The sequence below is a fragment of the Phocoena sinus genome, chromosome 2 (genome assembly GCF_008692025.1).
Source record: "Phocoena sinus isolate mPhoSin1 chromosome 2, mPhoSin1.pri, whole genome shotgun sequence".
Classification (NCBI taxonomy): Eukaryota; Metazoa; Chordata; class Mammalia; order Artiodactyla; family Phocoenidae; genus Phocoena; species Phocoena sinus.
Window position 1 is genome coordinate 3878933 of NC_045764.1, and position 20092 is coordinate 3899024.

General features: G+C 39.9%; 1 protein-coding gene across 11 annotated transcripts in view; it reads left to right on the top strand.

Annotated features, from left to right (window-relative positions):
* The window catches only part of NSUN6 (NOP2/Sun RNA methyltransferase 6), an 83515-nt gene that overhangs the window by 10662 nt on the left and 52761 nt on the right, over window positions 1–20092 (top strand). For all 11 annotated transcript variants that reach the window (XM_032622488.1, XM_032622480.1, XM_032622481.1 and 8 more), the window contains exons 4-5: window positions 8980–9089; window positions 9859–10012. In XM_032622488.1, coding sequence (XP_032478379.1) covers window positions 8980–9089; window positions 9859–10012 — 264 coding nt within the window. The remainder of the gene's footprint in view (window positions 1–8979; window positions 9090–9858; window positions 10013–20092) is intronic.

The window sequence follows — 20092 nt, forward strand, 5'->3', positions numbered from 1 at the left end:
CTCAGCCCTTTGTAGACACTGCTTCTACAATCTTAGGGCCTCACGTGTTGCTATGAAGAAATCTGAGGCCAAAAAATATTTTCCCCCTTGCAACAGAATCTTGATTTTTCACTTGGAGATCTATGGGATTCTTAGGCACTGGACTTTAGAAACTTCACTGGGGCATACCTTAAATAATAATATAATAATAATTGTTATTAATATTTATAATAATAATAATTATTATTATTCTCCTTAGTTTTCATTGAAATGCAATGTAATTTTTAAATTACAAGTCTTGTAGTTCTTTGAATATTTTTCTGCTACATATTCCTGCCCGCTCTGTTAGGAGGACACTGGTAGTCTATGTGTTGGTTTTCCAGGACGGATGCTCCCTGTGTTGGGACACCCCCAGACAGCCCAGGGTCTTGTGATGGGCTGGAGGGACTCACAGGACTCAGCATCTAGTCAGGCTCATGGTGGAGATTTATTACATGAAAGGGGTACAAAAGCAGAATCAGCAGAGGGAAAAGGCGTGCGGGGTAAAGTCTGGAGGAAACCAGGTGCAAGCTTCCGGGCGTCTCTCCCCATGGAGCTACCAGGACAGGCTTCATCCTTCCAGCAGTCAGTTGTGACATGTTTAGAATCATTGTCTATGAGAGGAGCCCATTAGAGACCCAGCACCCAAGGTTTTAGTTGGGTGCTGGTCATCTGGGCGCCCTCTGCCTGGCATGTGATGAAATTCCAGGCTCCCAAAAGGAAAGCAGGTGTTCAGCATAACCACACAGCTCGGACGAACAGTTTAGGAACAGTAATTCACTCTGAAGAGGTGGTTTTATGTCAGTGCTGGGAACTGTCGGCCAGTCGAAGTTCCAGATGCTGCCGAGGGCCAACCTTCCAAGCGGCCTTTCTAAGAATAGCTGTCGCAGGCCTGTTAACGTTGACTCTTTAATTTCAGAGGGTTTACTATCCTTTACTTGCTGAGCTGGGCTAGTTCACTTTTGTTCTTTATTTTTTTAACCTTGTTGTTGTTATTATGTCCCTTTTTTAAGGTTCTTTTTAGTTTCTTTGAAACTATACAGAGGTTATTTGAAATTCTGCCCTTTTTTGGTCTGTACATTTTGTACTGCCTTTTGTTTATTACAACTTTGTTTACTACTACGGACGTCCCTCGGTATCCATGGGAGATTGGTTCCAGGATACCCCGCTCCCCCCCAACATACCGATAATCACAGATGCTCAAGTCTCCTATAAAATGGTGTAATGTTTGCATATAACTCATGCACATCCTTCAGTATGCTTTAAATCATTTCTAGATTACTTACAATACTTAATACTATGTAAGTAGTTGCCAGTGCACAGCAAATTCAAGTTTTGCTTTTAGGAATTTTCTGGAATTAAAAAAAATGTTTTTTCGTCTGCGGTTGGTTGAATCCATGGATGCAGAACCTGAGGGTAGACAGGGCCATCTGTATCTACACATAGTTCCCGGTTTGAATGAATCCTTGAATGAAAACTTTCACATAGGTTCACCTCGTTTGCCCTTCGGGTCAAGTGTATACCTAGACAACTCATCAGATGTGTCTTTCAGAAATACTTTCACCAGGTCTTTCCTAGTGGCACAACTCTAGTCCTGGTGAGCTGAGCTGAAGAAGACTAAGACTCTGTGAGGGGGTCCAGCTCATAGCTTTTTTGTTGGGGGCTTTAATTTTTGTTTACACTTAGTGAACTCGGGGGAGGAGTGACAGAGTTGGTTGCGCTTTCCCTTCTCTTCCCTTAGCTACTTCTAGGCAGTTTGTCCAGTTTTGGTACAGAAAACACAGATTGTCTGCTTGTGCCAATTTTGCCAGTCCAGTCCTCTGTCATCTTTATCTGCAGGGCACAGGACACTGACAAGACGTTCCCAGATTCTCCTTTTTTCTGTCTGACCCGCTGGTCCTGGCTCTAAGCAGTAAATATTTGTTTAGGCACCCAGAAGCCTTTCCTTTTCAGAAGCATTCATACCCTGTTGAGGAACTAGGTTTGATCCAAATTTTACTGTGTTAGCTAATTATTCTTAATCATTTGGGTAATAGCTGTTTCTTAGTTTTCTTGCAAATGGAATTTTCTTTCAGGTTTTTCTTTCCCCATTTCTGTGGGCTTTAGAAAAAGGAATATATTTATACTTTTACTCTTTGACTAATCTTTTACTAGAAGCTCAACATCATCCAGTTATTTAAGGTATCAAAACATAGTTTAAACTATTTATAGGCAGTAAACAATTGAAAAAGTAATTTCTCACCATAAAATTCAGGTTCCCTCATTTAATTTAACATGCTATTTAATTTACTGATCAAATATATTTTAATGTTAGGAAGGTTTTATCACTGGTAATTAGATTGAACGTAAGGTTGTAATGCGGATTTTGATGGTATCAGTGTCAACTTTATTGAAAAAGTTAGAGAAAATTGAATGCCAGGCTTTTCTTCATACAAGAGTATTTTTTATTTTTTTATCAAATTATAGTTGATTTACAGTGTGTGGTTAGTTTCAGGTGTACAGCAAAGTGACTCAGTTAAATATTCCTTTTCAGATTCTTTTCCCTTATAAGCTGTTACAAAATATTGAGTATAGTTCCCTGTGCTATACAGTAGGCCCTTGTTGGTTGTCTGTTTTATATATCGTAGTGTGTATATGTTAATCCCAAACTCCTAATTCATTCCCCCCAACTCCCAATACAAGAGTATTTTTTAAAAATTTTTATTGGAGTATAGTTGATTTACAATGTTGTGTTAGTTTCTGCTGTACAGCAAAGTGAATCAGGTATACATCTACATATATCCACTCTTTTTTAGATTCTTTTTCCATCTTTTCTTTTCATCTTTGTGGCCTCCCATTCTCTTTTTGCCATGAAATGGTTATTCTCATAAAAACTTTCTGATTAACACTACAAGGTTCCATTTCACAAGGTATTTTTTGAATTGGTGCTACGTGTGAGACCCAAAGACGTTATAAAGATGGATGAAACATAGTTTCTAAAAGCAGGGGATATTGGTACAAGTCAGAATGCAGTAGATGCCATGGTAGGGGTATGAATTAAATACTATTAGAGCATAGAAGAAGAAGGGCTGAGTGCGAAGAAGTGGGTAAAGATTTTCTCCAAATAGATCGAACTTCAGCTGAGCCTTGAAGGTGAGTAAGAGGAGATAAAGTAGGTAAGGGTATGTGAGATAGAGAACATATGCAAAAAGTACAGAGGTGTGAAAACAGATGGTGGTTCATTACAAAAGTGATCAGGTTTGGCTAATCAGTTCTCAGAGAGATTGGTGAAAGAAGATGCTGAAGTAGTTAGGAGAGGTAGACTGTGAAATGTAAGGGGTTTTCTTTTAAACTAAGGAGTGTTTTTTGCATAGAATGTAGGAACCAAATAATTTTTATTACAGTCATGATTTTAGAAATACAATACTGGTAGTAGCATAAAGGTATGTTTTCCAAACTGCATGTAGATCATGACCCATTAGTAGGTTGTGAAATCAATTTAATTGGTTTTTTATGGGTTTTTTTTTTTTTTTTTTTTTTTTTTTTTTGCAGTATGCGGGCCTCTCACTGTTGTGGCCTCTCCTGTTGCGGAGCACAGGCTCCGGACGCACAGGCTCAGCGGCCATGGCTCACGGGCCCAGCTAGTCCACGGCACGTGGGATCTTCCTGGACCGGGGCACAAACCCGTGTCCCCTGCATCGGCAGGCGGACTCTCAACCACTGCGCCACCAGGGAAGCCCTATGGGCTTTTTTTTAAAAAAAGAAATGGGGTATTTTATAATATATTGGATTGTACATATTAAGGTATTTTGTGAAATGTTTGCTATAAACGTATGTGTGTGTATACACACGTGTACTGGGATGTGATTTAAGTGCATTTCTTACCCTGGGTTACAGCCAAAAAAGCTTAAACGCTTTTTTCAAAAGAAGATGAATTGCAAAACTGGAGCCAAGTTAGGGAACAATTCAGTCTTTTATTCCCAGCAATACGGTGAACTAGATAACTTGAGGATGCTTCTGCTACATAGGACTAGGAATACTGACTAAAAAATAGGTCATAAAATGCACAGTGGAGTGATTAAGAACGTAAGTGAAATATTCTGTGGTTAGAATGAAGAGTAACTGGAAACAGCAGTAAGTGTGTGAGCTAAGATTAAGGGTTGGGGGATTTGAGGGAGAAAATGCTTGGTCCCCTGAATTTAGGGGCTTTGGTTTTTTTAAAAAAATTTAATTAATTTTTGGCTGCATTGGGTCTTCCTTGGCTGCACACGGGCTTTCTCTAGTTGTGGCGAGAGGGAGCTACTCTTCATTGCGGTGCACGGGCTTCTCATTGCGGTGGCTTCTCTTGTTGTGGAGCATGGGCTCTAGGCACGCGGGCTCAGTAGTTGTGGCTCGCAGGCTCTAGAGCACAGACTCAGTAGTTGTGGCGCACGGGCTTAGTTGCTCTGTGGCATGTGGCCCAGATCAGGGCTTGAACCCAGTGCAGTCCCCTGCATTGGCAGGTGGATTCTTAACTACTGTGCCACCAGGGAAGTCCCTGGGAGGGTGTTTGGTTTTAACAGGAGGATTCTGGTGCTAGGAGGTGAGAAACATCCAGCAGTCAGTACAAGGCAGTAATTAGGATTTGGATCGCTCTTGCCTTGGAGTTTTTAGTTGGAGGAAAAAAAATCTCTGAGATGCAGAACTCAGAGGTTTCATACCTATAAGGGCTTGGAATTCAAATTCATACCACCCAAGTGGTCTGGAAAACTGCAGTTTGGGAAATTAACATAAAAATTGGATCCTAAGCCAGTTTCTGGGATGCTTGAAACGACTCTGGAGTGACACCCTTCAGCCCAGGCCATGCACCTTTCTCACAGTTAGAAGGCGCACTAGGAACCAAACCACCGCTACTGAGGACCAGTGTATACAACAAACTGAAGGGATTAGATTCCCCCAGAACTGTAGCAAATAGAGCTAACTAGTAGAGACTGTAAAATCAGTGTCCTTGACATGATAAAAAACAAAGGAAGAATCTAAAACATAAAAGACCCTAAGAGGGAAAAAAACAATTGAAAAAGAATTTCTAGAAATAAAAATACCATTAAAATTTAAAACTCATTCAATGAGCTAAACTGAAGATTAGACCCAACAGATGAGAGAATTAATGAACTAGAAGATGACTCAGGAAATTACCCAGAATGCAGCAGGTAAAGAAGGTAAAGCAGTTGAAAGTAAGAAACTGAGTCATGGAGAAAAGAATGAAGAGGCACGACACGTTTCTAATGAGCCCCAGATGTATAAAATAATGGGGAAAGACAATATTCAAAAATATAATGACAAAGAATTTTCCAGAATTGATGAAAGTCAGATTTAAGAAATACAATGTCTGAAGCCAAAAGTAAAGACAAATCCATATCTAGGTACTTCAGAATGGAACCAAAGAACACCAGAGACATCAGGAGGATCTGAAAGCGACCAAAGATAAAACGTGGAAGCTATCTCAGTGATCAGGTTAAGAGGTGACGCACGTCTGATGTCAGGGGATGGGCCCGGAAGACCTGTCAGAATTATAGGTGGCATCACTTGGTAACTCAGTGAATGTTAGAAGTTTTAGGAAGAAGAGATTTAAGATGATGCCAGGCTTTCCCAGTCTGGCTATTCAGATAGATAATGGCACTTTGTTCAAGACTGGAAACATAGGAGGATGAAAAGCATTGGGGTGTGAGCAAGGATTTGAGGAGTCGGTCAGAGAATCATAACGTTGTTCAGGACTTGTTGAGTTTGAAATAACTGTGGGACATGTATATATAGCTACCTGCAGGTAATCAGTCTGGAAAGGCTAATCATTAGAATATGTGGGTTAGTAACAAGGTCCTGAAAACATAGGAAGAACACTCTTTGATATAAATCACAGCAAGATCTTTTTGGATCCACCTCCTAGAGTAATGGAAATAAAAACAAAAATAAACAAATGGGACCTAATGAAACTTCAAAGCTTTTGCACAGCAAAGGAAACCATAAACAACACCCAAAGACAACCCTCAGAATGGGAGAAAATATTTGCAAATGAATCAATGGACAAAGGATCAATCTCCAAAATATATAAACAGCTCATGCAGCTCAATATTAAAAAAACAAACGACGCAACCCAAAAGTGGGAGAAGACCTAAATAGACATTTCTCCAAAGAAGACATACAGATGGCCAAGAGGCACATGAAAAGCTGCTCAGCATCACTAATTATTAGAGAAATGCAAATCAAAACTACAATGAGGTATCACCTCACACCAGTTAGAATGGGCATCATCAGAAAATCTACAAACAACAAATGCTGGAGAGGGTGTGAAGAAAAGGTAACCCTCTTGCACTGTTGGTGGGAATGTAAATTGATACAGCCACTATGGAGAACAGTATGGAGGTGCCTTAAAAAACAAAGTAGAGCTACCATATGACCCAGGAATCCCACTACTGGGCATATACCCAGAGAAAACCATAATTCAAAAAGACACATGCACCCCAATGTTCATTGCAGCACTATTTACAATAGCCAGGTCATGGAAGCAACCTAAATGCCCATTGACAGACGAATGGATAAAGAAGTTGTGGAATATTACTCAGCCATAAAAAGGAACGAAATTGGGTTATTTGTTGAGACATGGATGGATCTAGAGACTGTCATACAGAGTGAAGTAAGAAAGAAAAACAAATATTGTATATTAACGCATGTATGTGGAACCTAGAAAAATGGTACAGATGAACCGGTTTGCAGGGCAGAAATTGAGACACAGATGTAGAGAACAAACGTATGGACACCAAGGGGAGAAAGCGGTGGGGGTGGTGGTGGTGGTGTGATGAATTGGGCATTTGGGGTTGACGTGTATACACTGATGTGTATAAAATGGATGACTACTAAGAACCTGCTGTATAAAAAAAAAATGTGCCGTGTTGATAAAGTGTTTAAAGAAAAATAACAGGGTCCTACTGTATAGCACAGTGAGATATTCAGTATTCTCTTATAAACCATAATGGAGAAGAATATGAAAAAATATGTATGTGTATAACTGAATCACTTTGCTATACAGCAGAAATTAGCACAACATTGTAAATCAAATATACTTCAATAAAATTAAAAAAAATATGTGGGTAATTTTTGTGATTATTGAGATCATGAAATCACCAAGGTTTAGGATTCAGAGTGAGATGAGCTGCTTGGCATGCTTTAGAACCTGGGGGAATGAACCTCTTCTAGAGATAGCTAGAGAATGGGCAGTGAGCATGTGGGACCAGGAAGGAGGATAAAGCTGAGAAGTTTACTGAGGTTTGATCATTTAGAGATCATGGGAAGGAAACGCACTTAATTCCCCCAGCAAGGCGTTAGGACGGCACATGTGAAATGTTGCCAACCAGGGAAGCCCATCAGACATGCAGTGCTCAAGATGTTTGTTTGGGGTAATCACATAGGCACTCCTGACTTTTGAAAAAGGCCGCTCTGAGTGTTGGAAGTGAGACCCAGGCTTCAGTGATTTGAGGAATGGATGGGAGGTGAGAATTTGGAGAGCACTCAAAAAAGCTGGATAGTAAAGGAAGAAAAGAAGACTTACTTTTGTCTAGTTTAAAATATTAATAACTTACTGTGCACCAATCTACCACTTTAGAAATACTTTTGAATGCCTCGTATGTTGTTTGTTTTAGTCTTTGAAGGCCGGGACTTTATTTCTCTTCTCTCCTAATGCTGTTATGAAACAGTAATGCTTGTTAAATGATGAAGCAGGTTTTTTTTTTTCCTTTGGGGGTTGTGATTTTAATCCACATAAAGCTTCATTGGGTGATTAGAATAGAAACACTCGATCATGTCCGTTCTAACATGAAACGCATCAGAGCTGGGCCCCAAGGGGTCCCTTTTCCTGTTCTAGCCTGTGTGTCATTTCCTGTGACCTCAATCCTGCCTAATTATTTTTAAATTGAGGTATAGCTGATGTACAGTATAAGTTACAGGTGTACAGTATAGTGATTCACAATTTTTAAGGGTTATGCTCCATTTATAGTTCTGAAATATTGGCTATACCATTGGCTATTTTGCTGAAAGAATGCCATTTGCGGCAACATGGATGGACCTAGAGATTATCATAGTAAGTGAAGTAAGTGAGAAAGAGAAAGATACCGTATGATATCACTTACATGTGGAATCTAAAAAAAAATGATACAAATGAATTTATTTACAAAATGGAAATAGACTTAGAGACATAGAAAACAAATTTATGGTCACCAAAGGAGAAAGGGGGTGGGCGAGGGATAAATCAGGAGTTTGGGATGAACAGATACACACTACTGCATATAAAACAGGTAACAACAAGGTCCTACTGTATAGCATAGTGAACTATATTCAGTATCTTGTAATAACCTATATAGGAAAAGAATCTGAAAAAGAAATATCTATATCTGTATATCTATCTATATAAAACTGAATCACTTTGCTGTACACCTGAAACTAACTCAACATTGTAAATCAACTATACTTCAATAAAGAAAAAAATATGGGCTATATTCCCTGTATCATATAATAGGTCCTTGTAGCTTACTTTATACATAATAGTTTGTACCTATTAATCCCCTACTCCTTTCTTGCCCCTCCCCACTTCCCTCTCCCCACTGGTAGCCACTACTTCGGTCTCTATATCTGTGGGTCTGCTTCTTTTTTGTTATATTCACTAGTTTGTTGTATTTGATGAAGCAGTTTTTGGTGCCACTTACTATCTTGCAATAGGATCCTCTTTCTGTTTTCTTTTTCTCAAGTGTCCATCTTCTTTGTAATTATTTTAAAAAACTATTTCTTCCGTATTTATCTTTTTTCAGCTTTTTCTCATTTATTCATTAGTGGCATTCCCATGGGACGGTGAAGACCAAAGAGGTTATTTACTTAGGGTTCAGATTGAAACACTGAAAAGGTTGATAGGCGTTGGAGGTGTATCACTGTTCACTTTCTCTCATCTTGCATCCCTAGGAATAATATAAAACAACAGCCCTGTGAAGTTATTGTTGGAGCCCAGTGTGGCAATGCAGTCTTACGAGGAGCCCACGTCTACGTTCCAGGAATTGTGTCAGCCTCAAAATGTGAGTATAGTGTTTAGGTTTCTCTGTAGAACAGCCACTAAAATTTATGTGTATCATCAAATGGAAAATTTATTAAATCATCACTCAGATATATTTCAGATTTACTTTAATACAGATATTTTCCAAGTTTTGCATTTAGTATAGCCGGTTGAGGGATATACCTGATAAGGGCTAACAAGTTAGGCATCTGTATATGGGCTTTGTGCCCATTTCTTTTATTCCCTTTGAGGACGTGTGTGGTGATGTTTACAGGATCAGGACTGGTGAATAGAGCGTAAGATGTCAGTGAAATTTTGTTTTGTATTCTTTACTCTGTTGCCCTAAAACCTCAGGCTGCTGTCCTGTCATTTGTGAGGGGAACGTTCGGAGCCTAGAATCTTAAATATTGGGATGAATCTTAGTATTCTTAATTTACCCTCTTAGGGAATGTTAGGTTTGGGAAAAATAATTTAAATAGAAGATATCCTTCCTTTTCTGCTCAGCTAAAGACTTCCAGCTGAGGTCAGATGTTTTGAAGACTGTTCTGTATCTTTGTTTTCCTAGGGACAAAAAAGCATCAATTCGATTTATTGTTGGCAAATGTTTGAAAGTAAAAAGTTACGTTTTCTATTAGGGGTTACAGTGAGAGGGGTCAGTCTGCTTCATGCCCACTCCTGATGCCCCTAGGCGTCCCCAGTCTTAAAGCTTGAAGACTTAAAGCTTAAAGAATTTTCACTATTCTGCTAAAGTACAGATAGATCAGTGTGATATGATTTTCTTCTTTCTCTAGTTATGAAAGGTGGAGATGTTGTTTCCGTGTACTCTGATATTAAAGGCAAATGTAAGAAAGGAGCCAAAGAATTTGATGGAACAAAAATATTTCTTGGAAATGGGATTTCTGAACTAAGCCGCAAAGAGATCTTCAGCAGGCTCCCTGAACTGAAGTATGTCAGCAAATGCCATTTGGGGGAAATAAGCATCCTTTCTGTGGTTCAAAGAAAATGAAAAACAATGTAAAAAAAAATACCTAGAAAACTTTCATGAGCAAAGGGCTTTTTTTTTTTTTTTTTTTTTTTTTTTTGCGGTACGCAGGCCTCTCGCTGTTTTGGCCTCTCCCGTTGTGGAGCACAGGCTCCGGACGCGCAGGCTCAGCGGCCATGGCTCACGGGCCTAACCGCTCCGCGGCATGTGGGATCTTCCCGGACCAGGGCACGAACCCGTGTCCCCTGCATCGGCAGGCAGATTCTCAACCACTGCGCCACCAGGGAAGCCCCGAGCAAAGGGCTTTTTAGTCCAGATATAGATGTGGCTGCCTTAACTCTGTTTTCTATTAACGGAAATATACTTCACCAACCTTAAAAAATATGTATATATATCTAGTTGCATTATATGAATGATTGTTTTTTTTAGTATAAATTCAACTGGAAAATACTTTAGCCCATATTGCCATTTTTGAGGGGGAAATATCCTTTTAGGTAAAAGAGTAAGTGCTCAGATTAAGGAGCCTATTGTATATTAAGTTAAAAAGTTTTGTATCTTTGGAAAACATTACTTATCTTGATAAAGGATGAATTAGGCCACCTCTCCAGATCTTTTTTGAACAGTCTGTGTGAAAAGAAAAGCTTATGGTTTTAATATTAAAAAGAGAAAAAATATTTAACTAAAAAATTTACCAGGAAGCCAGTACTCACATGAATACTTGTGGTCAAAAATTAATATTCGGACTTACACCGAATTAAAATCCAAGTTATGTTAAAATCATCTCCAGTTGCTACAGGTGCTGAATAAATTAAATCGGTGGACAATCCAGTTTCTTATAATTTTTAAAAATTTAAGTATAGTTGATTTATAGTGTGTTAATTTCTTCTGTACAGCAAAGTGACTCAGTTATGCATATACATTCTTTTTTATATTCTTTTCCATTATGGTTCATCACAGGATGTTGAATATAGTTCCCTGTGCTGTACAGTAGGACCTTGTTGTTTATCCATTCTGTATGTAATAGCTTACATCTGCTAACACCAGCCTCCCAGTCCACCCCCTCCCCAATCCCCGCCCCCTTGGCAACCACAAGTCTGTTCTCCATGTCTATGAGTCTGTTTCCATTTTGTAGGTAGGTTCATTTGTGTCTTGTTTCGCTTAGTGTTTTCAGGCTGTTTTAGGAATCCTGTGGACAGCTCTGTTACCCCAAAGTTGACAGCTGATGGAAACATGCTGAAAGCTGTGAATTTATCCTGCTAGGACAGAGCCACATCCCTGATTCCTGGGACAGTTTTTTATATTAAAGCCATTTGGATTTATAGTTGAAATTAATTCTTCTAAAGAAATAGGCTAGAGATAGCGGTACTTCTAAAGAAATAGGCTAGAGTTAGCGGTACTTTCCAAAGGGCCGAGAACAAATACTATCTTCTCCTTGGAGCGCCTTCTGAAGATCATGCCTACATCTGCTGTGTGAACCTTTGGGTCTGTAATGGGGAGTTGATAGCTTGACTGCTTCCTTTAGTTCGTTATTAGTGGTACTTGCTTTATCCTCTTATTTGACGTGGTGGTTCCACTAACTGGGTCCACAGATTTCTGAGTACTGTTTCCTTTGTTGGTGGGAGTAGGAGGCAGCCATCTTTTAAGAAACTGTTGAGTTTAAACAAAAAATTTATTTTTTATTGGAGTACAGTTGATTTACAATGTTGAGGTAGTTTCAGGTGACAGCAAAGTGATTCAGTTATACGTATACACATATCTATTCTTTTCCAGACTTTCTTCCCATGTAGGTTATTACAGAGTATTGAGCGGAATCCCCTGTGCTATGCATGCAGTAGGTCCTTGTTGGTTATCCGTTTTAGACATAGTGATGGGTGCATGGTAATCCCAACCTTCCAGTCTTTCCCTCCCCCCACACCTTTCCCCTCTGGTAACTGTAGGGCATTCTCTAAGTCTGTGAGTCTGTTTCTGTTCTGCAAATAAGTTCATTTGTATAATTTTTTTAGATTCCACATATAAGTGATACATGAAATTTGTCTTTCTCTGTCTGACATACTTCACTTAGTATGATAATTTCTAGGTCCATCAGTGTTGCTGTAAATGTCATTATTTCATTTTTTTAAATGGCTGAGTAATATTCCATTGTATATATGTGCCACATCTTCTTTATCCATTCATCTGTCAGTGGACGCTTAGGTTGCTTCCATGCATTGGCTATTGTAAATAGTGCTGCAATGAATATTGGGCTGCATGTACCTTTCTGAAGAATGAGTTCCTCCAGATATATGCCCAGGAGTGGGATTGCTGGATCATATGGTGGCTCTATTTTTAGTTTTTTAAGGAACCTCCATACCGTTCTCCATAGTGGTTGCACCAATTTACATTCCCACCAACAGTGCAAGAGGGTTCCCTTTTCGCCACACCCTCTCCAGCAGTTATTGTTTGTAGACTTTTTGATGATGGCCATTCTGACTGTTGTGAGGTGATACTTCATTGTAGTTTTGATGTCTCTAATAATTAATGATGTTGAGCATCTTTTCATGGCCATTGGTATGTCGTCTTTGGAGAAGTGTCTGTTTAGATCTTCCCATTTTTTGAATGGGTTGTTTGTTTTTTTGATATAGAGCTGCATGAGCTGTTTGTATATTTTGGAGACTAACCCCTTGTCTGTTGCAAATATTTTCTCCCATTTTGGGGGTTGTCTTTTCATTTTGTTTATGGTTTCCTTTGCTGTGCAAAAGCTTTGAAGTTTCATTAGGTCCCATTTGTTTGTTTTTATTTTCATTACTCTAGGAGGTGGATCCACAAAGATATTGCTGTGATTTATGTCAAAGGGTATTCTTCCTATGTTTTTCTCTAAGAGTTTTATAGTATCAGGTCTTACATTTAGGTCTTTAATCCATTTTGCGTTTATTTTAGTATATGGTGTTAAAAAATGTTCTAATTTCATTCTTTTACATGTAGCTGTCCAGTATTCCCAGCACCACTAATTGAAGAGACTATTTTCTTGATTGTATTGTCTTGCCTCCTTTGTCATAGAATAATTGACCATAAGTGCTTGGGTTTATTTCTGAGCTTTCTATCCTGTTCCTTTGATCTACAAGTCTGTCTTTGTGCCAGTAGCGTATAGCTTTGATGACTGTAGCTTTGTAGTATAGTCTGAAGTCAGGGTGACTGATTCTTCCAGATCCGTTTTCCTTTTTCAGGATTGCTTTGGCTATTTGGGGTCTTTTGTGTTTCCATATAAATTTTTAAATGTATTGTTCTGGTTCTGTGAAAAATGCCATTGGTAATTTGATAGGGATTGCATTGAATCTGTAGATTGCCTTTGGTAGTATAGTCATTTTGACAGTATTGATTATTCCAACCCAAGAGCATGGTATATCTTTCTGTTTGTGTCATCTTCAGTTTCTTTCATCAGTGTCTTATAGTTTTCAGAGTACAGGTCTTTTGCCTCCTTAGGTAGGTTTATCCCTAGATATTTTATTCGTTTTGTTGCAAGGGTAAGTGGGATTGTTTTGTTAATTTCTCTTTCTGATCTTTTGTTGTTAGTGTATAGTAATGCAAGAGATTTTCGCATATGAATTTTGTATCCTGCAACTTCACTGAATTCCTTGATGAGCTCTGGTAGTTTTCTGGTGGCATCTTTAGGATTCCCTATGTATAGTGTCATGTCATCTGCAAACAGTGACAGTTTTACTTCTTTTCCAATTTGGATTCCATTTATTTATTTGTTTATTTTGGATTCCATTTATTTATTTATTTATTCATTCATTCTTCTCTGATTGCTGTGGCCAGGACCTCCAAAACTATGTTGAATAAAAGTGGTGAGAGTGGACATCCTTGTCTTATTCCTGATCTTAGAGCAAATGCTTTCAGCTGTTCACCATTGAGAATGTGTTAGCTGTGGGTTTGTCATATGTGGCCTTTATTATGCTGAGGTAGGTTCCCTCTATGCCCACTTTCTGGAGAGTTTTTATCATAAATGGGTTATAAATTTTGTCAAAAGCTTTTCCTGCATCTATTGAGATGCTCATATGGTTTTTATTCTTCAATTTGTTAATGTGGTGTATCACACTGATTGATTTGCGGATGTTGAAAAATCCTTGCATCCCTGGGATAAATCCCACTTGATCATGGTGTGTGATCCTTTTAATGTATTGTTGGATTTGGTTTGCTAGTATTTTGTTCAGGATTTTTTGCATGTATGTTCATTAGTGATAATTGGCCTGTAATTTTCTTTTTTTTGTGGTATCTTTGTCTGGTTTTAGTATCACGGTGACGGTGGCCTTGTAGAATGAACTTGGGAGTGTTCCTTCCTCTGCAGTTTTTTGGAAGAGTTTCAGAAGGATAAGTGTTAACTCTTATGGAAATGTTTGATAGAATTTGCCTGTGAAGCCATCTGGTCCTGGCCTTTTGTTTGTTGGAAGTTTTTAAATCACGGTTTCAATTTCAGTACTTGTGATTGGTCTGTTCATATTTTCTATTTCTTCCTGGTTCAGTCCTGGGAGATTGTACCTTTATAGAAATTTGCCCATTTCTTCTAGGTTGTCTGTTTTATTGGCATATAGTTGCTTGTAGTAGTCTCTTATGATCTTTTGTATGTAGTGTCCATTGTTAACTTCTCCTTTGTCATTTCTAATTTTATTGATTTGAGCCCTCTCCATCTTTTTCTTGATGAGTCTGGCTGAAGGTTTATCAGTTTTGTTTACCTTTTCAAAGAACCAGCTTTCAGTTTCATTGATCTTTCCTTTTGTTTTCTTCGTCTCTATTTCATTTATTTCTGCTCTGATCTTTATGGTTTCTTTCCTTCTATTAACTTTGGGTTTTCTCTAGTTGCTTTAGGTGTGTGGTTGGGTTGTTTATTTGAGATTTTTCTTGTTTCCTGAGGTAAGATTGTCCCTCTTAGAACTGCTTTTGATGTGTCCCATAGGTGTTGGATCGTTGTGCTTTTGTTTTCATTTGTCTCTAGGTAGTTTTTGATTTTCTCTTTGATTTCTTCAGTGATCCATTAGGTTGTTTAGTAACATATTGTTTAGCCTCCATGTGTTTGTGTTTTCACAGTTTTTTTTCTTGTAATTTATTTCTAATCTCATAGTGTTGTGGTCAGAAAAGATGCTTGATATGATTTCAATTTTCTTAAATTTACTGAGGCTTGATTTACGGCCCAGCATGTGATTAATCCTGGAGATTGTTCCATGTGCCCGTGAGAAGAACGTGTGTTCTGCTGCTTTCGGATGGAATGCTCTGTACATAATCAATCAGGTCCACCTGGTTTCATGTGTCATTTAAGGCCTGTGTTTCCTTGTTGATTTTCTGTCTGGATGATCTGTCCGTTGATGAAAGTGGGGTGTTAAAGTCCCCCTACTATTATTGTGTTACTGTCGAGTTCTCCTTTTATGGCTGTTAGCATTTGCCTTATATATTGTGGTGCTGCAGTGTTGTGTAAATATATATTTACAGTTGTTATCTCTTCTTCTTGGATTGATCCCTTGATCATTATGTAGTGTCCTTCTTTGTCTCTTGTAACAGTCTTTATTTTAAAGTCTATTTTGTCTGATATGAGTATCACTACTCCAGCTTTCTTTTGATTTCCATTTGCATGGCATACCTTTTTCCATCCCCTCACTTTCAGTCTGTATGTGTCCCTAGGTCTGAAGTGGTTCTCTTGTAGACAGCATATACGTGGGTCTTGTTTTTATATTCATTCAGCCAGACTATGTCTTTTGGTTGGAGCTTTTAATCTACTTACATTTAAGGTAATTATCGATATGTATGTTCTTATTGCCATTTTGTTAATTGTTTTGGATTTGTTTTTGTATGTCTTTTTTCTTACCTTCTTCTTTTGTTCTTTTGTGATTTGATGACCATCTTTCATGTTGTGTTTGGATTGCTTTTTATTTTTTGTGTGTGTATCTATTGTAGATTTTTGGTTTGTGGTTCCCATGACGGTCATATATATACAAGATTGTTTTAAGTTGCTGGTCTCTTAATTTCCAGTGCATTTTCGGTATCCGGCATTTGTACTCTCCTCACGACTGCTGTTTTTTTTTGTTTTTGTTTTTTTGGCGGTATGCGGGCCTCTCACTGTTGTGGCCTCTCCTGTTGCGGAGCACAGGCTCCGGACGCGCAGGCTCAGTGGCCATGGCTCACGGGCCCAGCCGCTCCGCGGCATGCGGGGTCCTCCCGGACCAGGGCACAAACCCGTGTCCCCTGCATCAGCAGGCAGACCCCCAACCACTGTGCCACCAGGGAAGCCCCCGATTGCTGGTTTTGATATATTTATGTGTGGATGATTTCCTACCTTTATGTTTGCTTTTACTGTTGAGCTTTCCGATTAGTAATTTTCTTGTTTCTAGTTGTCGCTTTTTCTGTTCTGTCTGGAGAAGTTCCTTTAGCATTTGTTGTAAAGCTGGTTTGGTGGTGCTGAATTCTCGTAGCTTTTCATTGTCAAATCTGAATGAGAGCCTTGCTGAGAAGAGTACTCTTGGTTGCAGGTTTTTCCCTTTCATCACTTTAAATATATTGTGCCTCTCCCTTCTGGCCTGCAGAGTTTCTCCTGAAAAATCAGTTGAAAACCTTATGGGGATTCCCTTGTATTTTATTTGTTAGTTTTCCCTTTTTACTTCTAATATTTTCTCTGCCTTTAATTTTTGGCAGTTTGATTAATATGTGTCTCGGTTTGTTCCTCCTTGGGTTTATCCTGTATGGGACTCTGCGCTTCCTGGACTTGGGTGACTGTTTTCTTTCCCATGTTAGGGAAAGTTTCAGGTATTATCTCTTCAAATATTTTCTCAGGTCCTTTCTTTCTCTCTTCTCCTTCTGCGGCCCCTATAATGTGAATGTTGGTGTTTTTAATGTTGTCCCAGAGGTCTCTGAAACATTCTTTTTTCTGTTCCACGGCGGTGCTTTACACCATTCTGTCTTCCAGCTTCACTTATCCGTTCTTCTTCCTCATTGTTCAACTCTGTTGTTTAAATCTCTTGGCTCTTTCTTAAACCTTTCTTGTATCTTCTTGGTCTGTGCCACCATTCTTTTTCCGAGATCTTGTATCATCTTTACTGTCACTACTATGAATTCTTTTCCTGTCTCCACTTCACTTAGTCGTTCTTCTGGTGTTTTATCTCCTTCCTTTGTCTGGAACGTATTTGCCTGCTGTCTCATTTTGTGTAACTCTGTGTTTGCAGTCCCACAGGCTGCCCACTGGTGGGTGGAGCTGGGTTGTAGCTGGATTGTAGTTCCTCTTGGTGTGTGCCACCTTGTGGGTGCAGCCGGTCTAAGAGGCTTGTGCAGGCTTCCTGGTGGGAGGGACTGGTGTCTGCCCACTGGTGGGTGGAGCTGGGTTGTCCCTCTGGTGGGTAGGGCATGTCAAGTGTTGTGTTTAGAGGTGGCTGTGGACTCAGGAAGACTTGAAACAGTCTGTCTGCAGATAGGTGGGGCTGTATTCCCACCCTGTTTGTTTTTTGGCCTGAGGAACTCCTGTACTATATCCTAAGGGCTGTTGGGTGGGGTCAGGTCTTGGCTTCAAAATGGTGGCCTCCAGGACAGCTCATGCCAATGAGTGCTCCCCAGTACCTCTGCCACCAGTGTCCTTGTCCCCACAGTCAGCCACAGGTGCCCCCTCCCTTCCCAGGAGACCCTCCAAGACCAGCAGGTAGGTCTGGCCCAGGCTCCTATGAAGTCACCTCTTTTTCCCTTGGGTCCTGGTGTGCATGAGACCTTGTGCGTGCCCTCCAAGAGTGGCGTTTCTGTTTCCCTCAGTCCTGTGGAGTTCCTGTGATCAAGCCCCACTGGCCTTCAAAGCCAAATACTCTGGCCTCTCCTCCTCTTGATGCAGACCCCCAGACTGGGGAGCCTGACATGGGGTTCAGAACTCTCACTCCTGTGGGAGAACCTCTGTGATATAATTATTTTCCATTTTCTGTGTCACCCACCCAGCGGATATGGGATTTGATTGTATCATGAACATGCCCCTCCTGCTGTCTCGCTGTGGCTTCTTCTTTGTCTTTGGAAGTAGTATATCTTTACTGGTAGGTTCTGGCCCTTTTTTGTTGATGGTTTTTCAGCAGTTAGTTGTGTTTTTGATGTTTTCATGAGAGAAGGTGAGCTCTGCTCTTACTACTTCTCCATCTTGTTACGAAACCAAAAAACTCTTGATTTTTAAACTCACCATTCAGGTAGGCCGTTATGATTTCTTTCTCTGCCTATGTGAGAAAAAGTGTGCTTCCACAGCAAAGAAATGTGGCATTTAGACACTGTTTATTATTTATATTCTTTTAAAACTTAGGGCCAACTCTTTTAACAGTACATTTGTACAGTCAGTGAATTTGTGCCCTTTGGTTTCTGGAATGCCAGCTGAGTTGAGCCATTAGTAGACTCAGAGGTAGATTAGTTTACTAACAGATTGCTCATCCTATGAGGTGTTACATTTCGCATTATTATGTGGAGATATATGGTACAGAAATAGTTTTAAAGGGAACATGTCAGCCCATACCTGAACAATAACTGGCTCAAATTATTCTGTCACGTTACTTTAAATTAAATACTGTACAGATGGACACTCTTGTGCTGGTAGGCGTGGTCAGAGGGAGATAGCGCAAGGGGAGCCAGAACTTGAAGCACTGGTGGGAACTGGGTTAGGAAGGCAGGCGTATAAGTGTTCGTTTCAGTATTTTGCAGAGGACTGCAGCCCTGCAGGATAGAGTCACTTGAGCGATGATTCGAGGCATTCAGTAGTGGGTCTAGATGTTGGCGCTGGGGGCAAGGTGTTGATCAAGGTAAGTGCCCCAGTTGTCTCAACAAAGGACTGACTTTTGAACGTGAGGCAGTGACATTTCGTAAGTTTCTTTTGCGTATTTTCTGCTCAGGGGCAAGAACTATTTAACTGAGAAGTGGTTTGATTTGATCCTGACTGGAGCAAGGACGAGGCTTAACTCTGATGAAAGGTGCCGATTTGAAGATACCAAGTGTTGCACAGATGAGTGAGGGTAAAAGGCGTGGGAAGAAGAAAGGAGTTAACATTGGTAGCCAGACCCACTGCAGTGACGGTCCACAAATGCCTGCAGAAATTATTTCACTCTTGAGGGTCAGCATAAACTTACTCTGCTCTGGCATAATAAGAAATACATAAATACTTTGATCTATGTCCCAGGTTGCTGGCATACCGCTTCCAAAGCCCTTGGAATCTCAGGAGTGGTAAGAGTGCTTCTGTACCCCCGCCCGGCAGCTTCAGGACGGGGCTGTTGGCCGGAGTAGCCAAGCACGTGATCAGAGGGTGGAGAGATCCCCGTGATCTGGGGAGGAGAGAGGGCCTGGAGACTGAGCTAGCCAGTCTGATTTAATCAGTCATGCCCATGTGATGAAGCCTCCCTAAAAGCCACTGAATGAGGGGCTTGGACAGCTTCCAGGTTGGTGAACACATCTAGGTGCTGGGAGGGTGGTGTATCCATGCCCCCCTCACGCCTTGCCCGACGCATCCCTTCTGTTGGGCTGTTTCCCCAGTTGTATCCTTCATAGTAAACTGGTGACCGCAAGTGAAGTCATCAGTTTTTGATTTTGTTGTTGTTTTTTTTTTTTTACAGAAAAGAAAGTCAAACTTATTTAATGAAAAACTAGAAATAATAAAAATTAGCAAATACACACACACAAAATATACACACACAGCAGCACTGTGTATTGACTCACGTAGGGGAAAAGCAGTGGTCCAAGACCTCTCAACATGGCTTGTCAGTTAAAGAAAAAAATACCCAAACACACACACGCATGCGCGCACAAAAAGCCAACAGAAAACAAGAACCCAGTATTTTTCAGCAGTACACTCAATCTACAGCCAACACAAATTCAGAATTATTTTACAATGCTTCCTTCCTTAATACAAAAGATGCCCATCTTGGGTGTGTGTATATATATATATTTTTTTTTTTTTCAGTGGTTTACTGTTGACTTATTTTTAAATATATTAGTGTTACTACATGCGACTGTTTCCTGTATTTAAGAGCCTTTCCTTTTATTTACCTTCATGTGCCCAAAGCTTCCGGTTGGTAGGC